At 37.0% G+C, this 14356-nt stretch overlaps 1 protein-coding gene across 1 annotated transcript in view; it reads left to right on the top strand.

Annotated features, from left to right (window-relative positions):
• The first annotated feature begins 1639 nt into the window (after positions 1 to 1639).
• The window catches only part of LOC137255319 (ankyrin repeat domain-containing protein 50-like), a 38081-nt gene continuing 25364 nt past the window's right edge, over positions 1640 to 14356 (top strand). Inside the window, exon 1 of the mRNA XM_067792770.1 lies at positions 1640 to 2201. Within this exon, the coding sequence (XP_067648871.1) occupies positions 1640 to 2201 (562 nt within the window). The remainder of the gene's footprint in view (positions 2202 to 14356) is intronic.

Below are 14356 nucleotides of genomic sequence, written 5' to 3'. Positions count from 1 at the left end.
TTGTCCTGTAGAGATAGGGCATTACTGGAATTGACACTGTCAACCGCTGAAAAACAGGTACCAATGATGTGCAAAATAGATTCAGGTGCAGAGGCGAACATCATCCCCAAGTCAGTGTACAAAGTTTACAAAGCCAATAGTACAGCTGACAGCCTATGGTGGCACATCATCCCTAACCTGGGCTCATGTATGCTATCTGTCTCATCGTCAAGTGACAACAAAGCCACAAAAATAAAAGCCGAGGTCGCTGACACAAGCGGCAGGACAGTGATCATTGGAAACAAGTCTGCACAGCAACTTGGACTGCTCAAACTCAACTGGCCTGTAACGGCAACAGAACAAGAGTGTTCTAGCAAACAACAAAGTAAGGAAAACACCAAACTGATCGACATCACAGGCAAACAACATCCATTCCCCCTTACAAGAGACTATATCATGAAGGAGTACCAGGATGTGTTTACTGGGATTTGTTGTTTCCCTGGAGCACCATATCACATCGAAACAGACCTCAATGTCACTCCCCTTCAACATTCACCAAGACAGGTTCCTGTCCACGTACAAGAGGCCTACAAAAGAGAACTTGAGCAACAAATTGTTGAGAGCAACAAATACTCCGTGAGGTCCATGATGAATATACCCCCTGGGTTAACTCAACTGTTGTTTTCCACAAGTCCAGTGGTAAACTCAGGATCTGTTTGGACTTAAATAAAGCCATCTTGCGCAACCCATACTATGTGAGAACTGTTGATGTTGTCATACCCAAGGTCCAGGGTGCAACACACTTCAATGGCTATTGGATGGTGAAAATCGATGAAAGCAGCAGTAAACTGTGTACTTTCAACACCTCCTGGGGCAAATACAGGTGGACTCGTCTACCTTTCGGTCTCACAATCAGTGGTGATGTGTTTCAGGGAAAGATGGACTCACTGTTCGGAAACCTAGAAGGTATCAGTGGCATCGCAGATGACACTTTTGTCTATGGAAAATGTGAAGCTGCACATGATCAGCATATCATTAACATTTTGGACAAGGCCAGAGAAAACAATATAAAGTTCAATCCAGACAAATTCCAGTTCAAGGTGAAGGAGGCATCCTTCTTTGGCATGAAATGGATCCCAGAGGGTCTCAAACCTGAAGACAAGAAAGTGACAGCCATCACTGAAATGCCCCCACCTCAAAACCTAAATGAACTGCAATCCTTCATGAGGCATGATGAACTACTTAAACAGATTCCCACCAGTCCTAGCTCAAGTCTCTGAACCAATGAGACAGCTGATGAAGAGAAACGTTGAATATATCTGGCAACCTGAACATGACAAGGCATTCCAAAATATCAAACAGACCATCTCTGAAACACCAGTGCTTGCATATTATGACCCGGAAAAGGAGAACATTATCCAAAGCGACACCAGCTTGAAGGGTCTTGGTTGTGTATTCCTACAAAACGGTGTGCTACGCAAGTAGGTCACTAAATGATGCAGAGACGAGATACAGTAACATAGAGCGAGTACTCCTCGCCGCCTGCTGGTGCCTTGAGAAATTTCATCACACAGGACCCAGATTCTCAACAATTCATCAGGGACACCTGGGCCCAGAGAAGTGTCTGTTAAGAGCCAAAGACTGTCTGTTTTGGCCTGCAATGGCGAAAGACATAAAAGAGTTGACAACCAACTGCCCTACATGCTTACAATTCTCTAAGCAACACAGCAAGGAACCAATGCATCCACATGATGTTCCAAGCTATGCCTGGCAAAAGCTTGGTTCTGACCTATTTGACTACAAGGGCAACCAATACCTGTTGATCGCCGACTATAACAGTAAATTTCCGGTCATCCGGAAACTGCAAACTACTACATCATCTGCTGTCATAAACCACATGAAATTCCTCTATGCTGAATTAGGGATACCAAGAGAGCTCGTCACAGACAATGACCCTCAATACAGCAGCAAGGAATTCAAGTCTTTCTGTGAGGAGTGGAGAACCGAGCACACAACAAGCTCCCCAACCTACCCACAGAGTAATGGTTTCAGTGAATGCATAGTACAGACAATCAAGAACATCTTGAAGAAATCGAAAACACCTGGACAAGACCCATATCTAGGACTTCTGACCTATCGTACCACACCTGTAGACAACACACTTGAATCGCCAGCAAGACTCCTGAACAAGAGAGACTACCGAACTCAGCTGCCATCATCAGGTAGACTCCAGAGAGGATAATGTGACCCAGACAACATTGAGAAGCTTCAACGACGCCAGGACAGTCAAAGCCAGTATGATCGCCATGCATCCAACAGCCTTAAAGATCTGCTACCTGGTCAACAAGTTGTTGTGTATCAACCCTCACCCAAGACCTGGGAACCCTGCAAAGTTACCAACAAACTTGATGAGCCACGATCTTACAGAATCCAAACCCAAGATGGCACCCAACTCCGTGCAATAGACGACTGCATCTCAAACCGTCCTCTAGTGGTACAACGCATGTCAATGGTACAACGCATGTCAATGGTACAACGCATGCCAGTGGTACAGCACATGCCAGTGGTACAACGCTTGCCAGTGGTACAACACCAAGCGCCAAAACTCCTGGGTCTCGTGATACCATGACTAGAAGTGGTTGTGCCATTCGACCACCCAAGAGACTTGATTTATAAAAACAGTTTGAGAGACTTGATCCACAATGAACAATTCCACAAGTGTTCAGTAGTTTGTTTCTCATAGTTATCGTTAGTTCTGTTCTGCTAGTTCTGTAGCTAGTTTGAGACGACCTAATGGACAGCTATGCCATATGAGATTAATGATATAGAACATTTTTAGTCTAGTCAGTTTTACTACTCATATGATCCAATATGTTCATCCATGCCAACATATAATTGTACTTGGTTAATTTTAAATTGTTAAAGTAATGTTCTTATGTGCTTACCACAAGTTTGTTACAAGGATCTTAAAGGTGGAGATGTGAAGTTTACCTCTATTACTTATTGAAGTTTCGTAAAATATCCAGGACTAGCCCAGCCTGACAATACTCTGTGACATGCGCGGTGTGTCTTCCGGTAAAAAGCCATGCTGCTTCCGCTCTCGGTTATCAGTAGTTTCGTTTCTCATACTTATCTTTAGTTATTTCTAGTTGTCATAACTAGAAATGTGCAGGACCTATGTTTTCCAGCTCAATGCCGTCCGAAGAAAGAAAGGGTTTAATTCTATATAATTATATACTAGATATACTCATTCATACCTTTTGAAAGGTGAGGATCCTCCATTTTGTATCCCTTGTGATGAGAGAGTCACGGTCAAGCATATTCTGCTTGACTGTGTTGAATTCTCCATAACAACAGATAAATATTTCAATGTCAAAACCGTTAAGGATCTTTTTACAAACGTTAGTTCTCATTTAATTATTGTTTTTTGTAAAAAGAAATTGATTTTCTGGTTGAGTTTTGAATTGTGTGTTCTGTAGATAGATCTATTTTAATTATTGGTAGTTTAGATTAGTAACTTGAATTGTTAATGTATGTACCCTCAAAGGGGTTTGAAGTATTGTAAAATTATTGTCCTCCTGAGAGGGTACGTAAGTCCAAAAGCATTCACAGTAAATTTAAACATTCCACTATTCTTAATCGTAGCATATGTATATTTTTAATGATTGGCTAGATATGTCCAAATTGCTAACGGCTGAGGGGATGATGTAAATCCAGCTAGGGTCCATACAGGTATCATCTATAGCCCATTTTCATATTGTTTTGTCCTTTATAGATAAATTGTTTTAGGTATAGTTACTAGTTTTATATTCTACTCTGTGATATTCTAGTTGTTTTACTGTCTTTCTTTGACAGGTTTTATCAAAGACATATATTTCATTTCAGTGTTAAATGTTCTCGTCACGACATGGCTGAGATATTGCCGATGTGACGTTAAATATTAACTCACTCACTAACACTCGCTTATTACCCATGTGAGCCATGAGAAATATTATGTGCCTTAGTCTGCATTCATTTTAGTGTAACTCAGGATACCAAGATGGATCCTGTGTTACGTCAGCTAATGATACAAGTTCATGAAAATATCCCCGGATATGGATTCTGATTGTGAAATACAGTACTTATCTGTTAACTGAGCTATCCGTCCTCTAATGAAGTTGTTGTGTTCTGTTTATAAGACGTCAGAAACTAGATATTTTACTTTGAGCATATGTTGTAGCTTACAACACTTGTTCACCATTTTCAGTTTGTTTACAGAAAGCCGCTATTTGATAGGTCGTTATTTATAGATGGGCCAATCAGTGAGGGGTTAACAAACCACAATTTATACTCTGTCTCTGTTGCATTTTTCAATTGCCTTCATAATTATTCAGGAATTTATTGATCGTGATTATTAAGAGATGGAAAAAGCTTTAAGTTCGACTGGCTCGAATTTATGTGAAACGCAACATGATTTTGATGTATTTGGTAAATATGCATTGCTATTTTGACAGAGCGTAAGCATAAATATTATTGTTTTTAATACGCTGGCATTTTTTTTCATGCGTATTTCAACTTTTCAGTAGCCTATTTGACGCAATGTGTAGCTTATCTGGAGATCTGAAACAAAATCCAAAATCCTGACAACGTACTTGCTGGTCAGTCGGTCAGCAACGTACGAAGGGTTTCTACGAGAAACAGTTTTGTATCATAAGAGCATAACTATCATTAAAAAAATCCTATTTTTAGCAAAACATTTCAAGAAACCCATTAATATTGGCTTTTGTGATAAGTTCTTCGAGATTAGTTTCTTGCTTTTTTCAAGATTCATTAAGATCTGTCAATATATGTTAAAACAGATAGAGGGAGACAGATCACAAGGTTGTATGTATTAGACAATTGTGTTTGTGTACAAGAGGTTCGAAACAATATTATTATGTTATGACACAGACTGAAGAAAATCTAAAGGCAATGGGAAGTGGAAATATGATTAAGAGAGAAGTGGTCAAACATATTTATCAAAGTATTTAATGCTACATCTCATCCAAAGTTAAAATGGGCGCAATACAGGCTACTACATAGAATTATACCAGTCATAGTCTGGTATACATAGTCAAGATGAATGTTGTTAATATATATGTACATTGTGTAAGGCAGAGCCGGAATTAATACTACATCTTTTTTGGGGATGTAGATAAAGTGAATATGTTTGAAGGAATCTCTCTCGCTGGATTATGTTGACTACCTTCACAAGCCAACAGAGTTATATTCGATTCCGATCTAGTGTTTTTTGGCATTTCAGAATCCTTCGACTTGATAATTTTATTAGCTCAATTTCATATCTGTGAACGTAAACTTATCGAATATCTCAATTATCCGTTTCTTACAAAGAAGTCAACTAATACCACAACTTGCAAAAATTAGATATCATAGAAAAAGCAAGGCTACAGGAACATCATAACATACAGGAACAGTATGAAGATCTTTTTCAGTAGCACACATTGATAACATGAATTAATTTAACTGTTTTTGCATTGTGCTTGCATGGATGTGTTAGTGAATAGTACATCTAGGTGTAAAAAACCTTGGTGAAAAAAACCTTGGTGAACCCACGTACTGTATTATATAATTTTACAGCTCAGTCCAAGAATAAAATTCAAAAGAAGATAAATAACCCCCACCACCCCCCAAATCCAAGACCAAACAAACAAAAAACATTAAAGGTAAGAGCTCTAAATCTAGCATGAAAAAGTCCAATGTATCAATAACTGTCTCAAATGATTTTTAGAGCCATCAAGAAAGAATCCATGAATGTCATCTGGGTATTGTAAAATAAAGTACTCTATATCCCCAACCTTTAAGCCATTTATAGGTTTATATTTTTTTTATAAGAGCAGATAAAATATCAACACATAGTATGAAAACATAGGAAGATAGAGAATCTCATTGTCTGTAACCACGACAAATTGGTATCCAAGGTGACATATTTCCATTTATAATAAGACTAGATTTAATATCATTATATAAGATTGATACCCACTTTGAGATACTATCACCAAACCCATAACATGTAAGCGTCTTATTTATGAATGACCAATACAATATAATATAAAATCAAATGTCTTCTCAAAATCTACTTGTAATATCATTCCCGGAACATTTTTTGATTCTGTGCAGAGTAGTAAGTCATATATCATAAGTATGTTATCCCCAATACATCTGGCAGCCATAAAGCCGGTCTGGTCCTCATCTATTAGACAGAACTCATATTAGTCTGTCACCAATAACTGATGATAATAGCTTATAAGAGGAACTTAAAACTGAAACTGGGCACCAGTTTTTTATATAGGTTTTTAATAATAATAAAAGAAAAGAAAAAAAAATCAAACAAAAATAAAAAATCCAACAGTTTTTTAAAGGTTTCTTGGCTTATGTCCCTTTGAAATACTAGTCATAATGTCTTTTTTGTCTTTCAGATAAGTAACCAAAGATTGCAGCTCTACGTTGGAGATCTTACCATGAAATCTTCTAAGTCAAGCGAAAACATGTTAAAAACATAAATACGGAAAGCCATCAGAACCTGGACTTTTGTTATTTTTTATTTCTCATTAAGTGCTGTAAGGAGTTCTTGTTTGGTTATTGGACTTTCATTCAGATCTGGTTGAGTCTTATCAATCTTCTCTACACCTTGTCCAGATAAGCGTGATTCGAGTTCAGCATTCATAGCGAGATGTTCTTGAGATGTTTTGGTAATAACTTGTTGCGTCTTCTGTAATATCTTCTATATCGACTAATGCTTTCCCATATTTCGATGCTATTGCATTCATATTTTACTTATGTAGTTTTTGTTTTCTAGATTAGAGAAGTACTTGCTTATAGTTTCACCTTTATCAATCATTTAACCTTGGGCCTAGATTAAATTCTACCCAGGTTTTGTTGTTGCAGGTCTTGTTTTCAGTTTCATATTACTATCTCTGAAATTAACTGGCATTCTTTCTTATGGCTTTCGTTTTTCGTAAAAGAAGCATATTGTTTTGCCCCTTGTTTCATAAGCAGAGTTTCCAGGAATAAACAATCATTCATTTGGAACTGTTTACCAGAATGTAAGACATTATTAATCTGTGAAAAGTATAGCATATTCAAGTTTAACTACAGATATATAATCTATATATGTGTGTATAGGTGGATGAACAGACGGACGAATGGATGGACTGATGGATGGATTTATGCAGGTAGACCAACTATAGGTTACACCCACTTGGGCTGTCAGTCCAGACGTCAGTAAGCAACGATGTCACACTGGCCACTCAAGATACACTCAACGAATATCTGCTAAAAGAAGACGATCTCGGTATGGTCGAAGTTGGAGAACAGAGATGTTTTTTGTGATTTCAGGGATATTGTCTCTGTAATGATAAATATACACTGGCCCCATACATGCAGCTTTGCAAACCATGTTTTCAAGAAAGTGTAGCATTAGAAATACTAACTTCATTGTTAAACTTACTCCGCTTGAAAACTGAAATGTTTTAATACATAGAAAGGTATGTTGATTGTGACAAGTTGTCCCTGTCACTGACAAACTCAGTGTCTGTTTTTGTTTACACCTGTGTGTCTGCCTACTAATGACAATATGCAATTCACAACTTTAACCACTGACCATATGCAATTTAAACTTAAAACTCATCAGGCTATACACCATAAGCATAACACACTGATTTATGGATGGTGCAACTTGGTTCTCTCTCGTTCACACTGTGACAATTACACAGACAGGCCGGTGTTATACTTGTACACATGACATGTTATCATATCTGTGGGTTGGAAACAAACTGCATCCATTATTCCTGAATGACTGGTTCAGATGGAAACCGGTGCAAACTAAGATTGTCAGTTTCAAGTTCTGCTTTATACTTAGAGAGACAACTGTTTCCACCCACGCAGGAGTTGGCCAATCTCAGTATTTGTTGACTGGATCGAACGGAAATGTATACATTATTTATGGATAACAACGCATATGATTCAACGTTTCCCTATGTCGTTATCACTTTTGCTTGAGAATGGTATATGAATCCATAAAGAAACGTCGCATCATATACAATAAAAGACGTTGTTAACAATATAAATCTTACTTTCATATTACTCACCATACTTCACTCACTCACCAAATGCCAGTGAAACAGATAATCTCTGTATAATGAGCCTTTTGACTATAAGCAAATGAACCACCCGGTGCAAAGTCTTGGTTACACTTGAGTGCACTATGACTGGCGTGTGGTCTTCCCGAAGGCAAGAAGATCCAAGTACAAATATTGTATTTTTGATTTGCGATTGCACGCTTGAAATTGTTTACTTGTTTTTTCACAGTCAACAATCTATATAATATGTCATGAATAAGTGATAATTCTGTTTGTTGCATGTGACCGTTAACGTTAAATATCATTCAATTATTGTAGAATGATAGATGTTTTATCATCGGCAGTTTACTTGAACAACAGGACCCGTGAAGGTCCGGGATAGAAAAGGCCTTTAGCAACCCATACTTGCCATAATAGGCGAGTCTGCTTGTCGTAAGATGTGACTAACGGGTCATGTTCGCTTTGGCTTGGTTGGCACATGCCATTGGTTCCCAACTGCGCAGACAGATGCCCATGCTGTTGATCACTGGATTGTCTGGTCCAGACTCAACTATTTACAGATCGCCGCCATATAGCTGGAATATTGCTGAGTGCGGCGTAAAATAAACTAAACTCACTCACTCACTTGAACAACTGAGATAGTGTTTGACTGTATCCGCATATGGACGGAAGTTTTGTAATGTCATTGTCCTCCTGTGAGAGTACTTAAGTCCCAAAAACGTTCATGTTTAATTAATAATATTTGAAAACGTAGCATATATATGATTCTAAGTTATGGCATATTGTCGACAATTGCTTAATAACCTAATTGCGCTTAGTGTTAATTTATAACAAGATATGACTGGAATATTGCTAATGTGATAATAAAATTTAACTCACTTGATACACAATGAGTATATCACCACTACTTAACACCTCATTTACTAAAATTTCAAATGTTGTTTAGGTTGAAGTGCCTTTCATACCTTAACACTATCACAGGTCTGGTCCATTATTTACAGAGCGTTTTCATGCAAGTAGAAAACTGTTGACTTCTGTTGAAAAGCAATGTGCAGAGTGATTTAACAATGTTCAGACAATATCACAGCGGTGAACACCAAAGAAAAGTTTCCAGCACAGTAACTATACTCTGTTTTATGTCTTATTATCGGAAGTTTAAATTAGTAACTCAGATAGTTAGTGGCTGTATCCTCGTGGGGGGTTAAAGTGCTGCAAAACTATTGTCCTCCTGAGAGGGTACGTAAGTCCCAAAACATTCACAGTAAATTTAAACTAACCACTGTTCTTAATCGTAGCATGTGTGTATTTTTAATTATTGGCTAGATGTGTCTAAATTGCTAACAGCTGAAGGGATGATGTAAATCCATACAGTAGCAAAGGCACTGTAAGTCCCCATGGTCCCTAGTATGGTGATCTACTTCCAGTCGTTGGAGATCTATAGTCTGTTTTTATATTGTTTTGTCCAGAAAGTGATATTAGTTTTAACTTTCCACACTAGTTTTAAATTGTAACTGTGATATTCTAGTTGTTTTACTGTCCTTTGACGACAGGTTTATTTATGAAATACATATCTTCCGTTTCAGTATTAAATGTTCTTGTCTTAAATGGCTGAAATATTGCCGATGTGACGGTAAATATTAACTAACTCACTCACTAATTACTCTATTTTGGCTTCACATACTAGTTTTATGTTCATATCAGTGATAATCGAGTATTTTTCTGTCCTTCGATGGCAGGTGTGTATGTTCTGGATTTATTAATTTTAATATTGATATAAAATAAATTGTTCACGATATGGCTGCAATATTGCCGATGTGACGATAAATATTAACTCACTCACCCACTCACTCAGTCGTATATATACTTTAATATTTAAAGAGGAAAAATCGAAATCGTTTGTATTGAAAGAAAAATACGGCAATTTAGACGTCAAACAGAAAAATGAATGTGATTTTTCCAACGAAGACACATACGACACAACTGAATTGATGATTAATACACATCAACTCTACATGGATACGGTGTACATTTCTATGCAAATTGGATGAAGTGGCCCGGAAACAATTCGTTCGCCGATGCACTTTATAAAACGTTTTTATTATCAATTTTAGGACATGTGAGTTAAAAAAAACAAATTCGAATTTAGACTGCGTTGACTTATACGTCCATCATGACCATATATAGTTTCCTGTCCATTATTGTTGGTGATCTCGATATCATAGCACCTTGACGACTTCTGTCTTCCCCACCCTGGCAGATGGTGAAGCCACAAGTGGATCTTACCCTCACAAAATTAAAAAAGTCCGAAACGATTCCTTTGGTGTTCCATCAGGAAAACAGTTGCCTCTCAAACTTAGGATCTTGATTCATGCCAGGTGATTTAACAAGCTTACTAACTCACGCATCGTTATAATTTTATCGCTAAAGCTTTAGACAACCGAAAAGAAGTCAGTGCTGCATTCTGCCATATAAGCAAGGCATTTGATAACGTTTGCCACAAAGGAATTATCCATAAACTAAAAGCATTTGGGATAGATGGGAAGTTTTTGAAATGGTTTTATTTGCAGGTTACTTGAGTAGTATTTTAAGGTTATAAAACAGAATTAAAACCGATAATAGCCAGAGAGCCCCAAGGATCAGTTCTTGGACCCCTTTGATTCTTAGTACATAAATGACGTAGTTGATGGAAGTAATTTCACAGACGACACATCATTTGATGTAATAATCGATGGCCCCTATGCGAGCGCATTTACACTTAACTCAGATTTAGACAGAATATCAAAATGGACGGAACCCTTGAAAGTAAAATTTAACCCAAACAAAACTGACAGTATCCAATTTTCAGTGAAACTTCTCCACTCGATTTAATGTAAAGAGTATTTTATTTACAAACGATGTAAGAAATCCCCTTGTGAACCAGCAAAACAGAACAAAGACAAGTCATAAACGTTCAAATTATGTATTATTATGCAGCGACAGTAAGGTATACAAAGTCACAAGTTCAATGCTGATTACAAATATGATTCAAGAGAGACAAAATCTAAGGCAATGGGTCACAAGATACATAAAATATATCACACTCACCAAAGTCTCAGTACGAGAGGTACCTCCAATCAACTATGCAGAATGTAAACACAGCGATCGGTCTGACAGCAGATAATGCAGATTCAGGGGTCGACGGGTTGTGATGATCAAGTGTCGGCTACGTAACGCCAGTAAATATGAATAAGTGTCGCCCTCAACGCAGCAACCAGCCCTTTTACATATATACAGTCAGTGCCTGAAAGTTCGGTCACATACGACAATCGTCAACACTGTAGAATGCCCTAGAATAAGTCTCCCGGAAGTAAACACATAGAAAACTAGGAGCAGATAAATTCCGGAAAACCAGAATCCTAAAAATGTTAACCATCTATTAAAACGAAATGTAACCCCTCATAATTATTATTCAAAACACTAAATGTTGTGACCCAGTAATAATTATTACTTGATTAATAACAAAAATATACAGAATATACACACTTGTAACTTATATATCAAGAAACAGTTTATACATATATTTGTGGAAATAAATTATTAAAAACTAAGTACAGCATATGGTACCACACTTTATGGAAAAGGAATTGTATCATTTAAGAAATGATAAACCGATTGTATTATCAGTTCGTTTTCATACTGAGACAACGAGTCACTGCCACTTAGAATAGCATGTACACTCATACGATTTTGAAAGAGGTATTTTGTAAATCTAAATCTATCATATAGAGGAATGTTATGGAAATAATGAAAAGGATTCTCTTGAGTGTTTCCACAGGAGCAGGTTTGGCTGTCTGACTAAGGTATATGAAATAAAGGAGGGTTAAGATGACTGGAGTCAGGCGATAAAATCAGAAGACAATATGACCACGTCTGGAACAATACGACACACACGTACACACGCACGCACGTTTTATAAATGTTGGGGAAAATGTCGTGTCACAGGATATAAATTTCATGAATTGTGAGAATGACTTCACATTTCTGAAACTGATGTCTGGTGAATGCCATGCCTTAACAGTAGATGGAAGAGAAGAAGAAGTGTGTAAGACGCGCGCCCTGCATTACACTGGAGATTATCTGAGTTTCGAAAATTATAGTGGCTTTAATTAAAAACGTTTGGTGGTACCCACATCGAGAGATATTGTGGGGTTAACGCCTTTACCGTTTTATAGAACATCATAACTTATGATAGCAGTGTCTTCAACCATGGAACTATATCCTGTCTCAACATACAGCTTTTCGTGACGTATGTGTCACTACACTTGTTCTAGTCCTGAGGGCATTTAAATGTAGCTTCGCCATCAGATGAGTCTGCTCCCAGATGACATCACTGTACTCAAAATGGACAAAGTAAATGATTTATTCATAGTTTCAAGCGATGTTCTATAAAACCTGTAAACTTCTCTGATATTTTATTAGTGGACATGCTTTGGTTAATTACATAATCAATAGACTTCTGCCATTTTCCATCATCTTGTAAAATCAGACCAGGGTGTTTTTATGTTCTCAGATCGCAGTGTTATTAAGTGTTAGTTGAAGTTTCGGACTTACTATAGCCGTATTGGAGAATAACACAGCTTCTGTCTTTTCATCATTGAAATTAACCTGCCACTTGGTAGCAGAGTATGAAATATATTCTAGGTCATTGTTAAGCAATGCCTGTGTCTGAAACGGATCTTCACTTACCAAGTATAGGGAAGTATCATCACGATTACTTACCTTTACGAAATATTTATGATTACTTACTATTCCCTTTTTAAATCATATAGAGAGACGAGAAATAATAGTGGCTCCAAGATAAAACCTTGAGGAACACCGGCTCATCCAGATTTTGGACTTGATTTGTGGTAATTAATAACAGCTGACTGCTTTCTATCACTAAGATAATTTTCAAATAGTTTTCCACTTATTTGATTTGGATTTATCGATTTATTATGGATTTGAGTTTTGATACAATCCCTGCATGCAGGACACGATCGGAGGCCTAGTTGAAACCATAATAGACAGCTTGGACTTCTTTACCCTCAGTAAGAGCCCACGCTAGTTCTAATTCTATTGCTAGTTGCTATACTGTCCTTCATCGACATGTTTTCGTAATATACAAATATTCTAACTTGTTTAACATTGTTTAAATTCTTTGCTGGTTGCCTGGTGTTGCCAATTGCTACCCTTACCTTTCTAAAGAAAGAGGGATATTGCGTAATAATTACTCCCTCAGAGTCTGTTCAAAATGACTGATCCATGCGTCAGGTGTGTGTGTTGCAGGGCAAAACCAACTTGGAAGTAAAGTGACCGTCTCCCACCAGAGGTTTATGCTATTGCGTCTTCCTAGGACATCATCTGACATGACATATAACTTAACAAGTATATTGCAATAAATCCAAAGATCGGAAAATTGTTTCCAAAGTTTGTTTTTGAAAATTGCTTTTGACATTTGCATAGATGAAAACAGTACGCTTGGGGATAGTGAGTCATTTTGTATTTACAGGGATTCTCTGACCACATTTGGTGCATCGTTATAGTGAGGTTTCAAAACTCTTAGTTATTAGAGTCACAAGACACCCTCTGAAACAAATGACCATATTGTTTAAGCCACTTTAAGGCGATTTTTTTTGTCAAGATGCTATATTGCTTTTGGGTGGATGAATTATTGTCAACACAATATTTTAAGAAATTGTTTCCATTTCAAAAAATGTATCTCTGTATGTATGTATGTATCTCTGTATCTATGTACCTATGTATCTGTGTATCATGTATGTATATATCATGTATCATGTATGTATCTATGTATCTATGTGTTCATCTATGCATGTACCTATGTATCTATCTGTGTACCTATGTATGCATCTCTGTATCTATCAGTGTATCTATGTATCTATGCATCTATGTATGTATCTATGTATGCATCTCTGTATGTATCTACTTATCTATATATCTGTCTATGTATCAATGCATCTATGTATGTATGTATGTGTGTATGTGCGTGCGTATGTATGTATCTATGTATCTATGTATGCATCTCTGTATGTATCTACTTATCTATATATCTGTCTATGTATCAATGCATCTATGTATGTATGTATGTGTGTGTGTGCGTGCGTATGTATGTATCTATGTATCTATGTATGCATCTAAGTATCTACATCTGTATCCATGTATGTATCTATGTCTCAATGTATCTGTGTTTCATGTATGTATGTATGCATGTATCATGTATGTAT

Source organism: Haliotis asinina, chromosome 11 (genome assembly GCF_037392515.1).
Source record: "Haliotis asinina isolate JCU_RB_2024 chromosome 11, JCU_Hal_asi_v2, whole genome shotgun sequence".
NCBI classification, from domain to species: domain Eukaryota; kingdom Metazoa; phylum Mollusca; class Gastropoda; order Lepetellida; family Haliotidae; genus Haliotis; species Haliotis asinina.
This window is presented reverse-complemented; position numbering and strand designations above follow the sequence as displayed.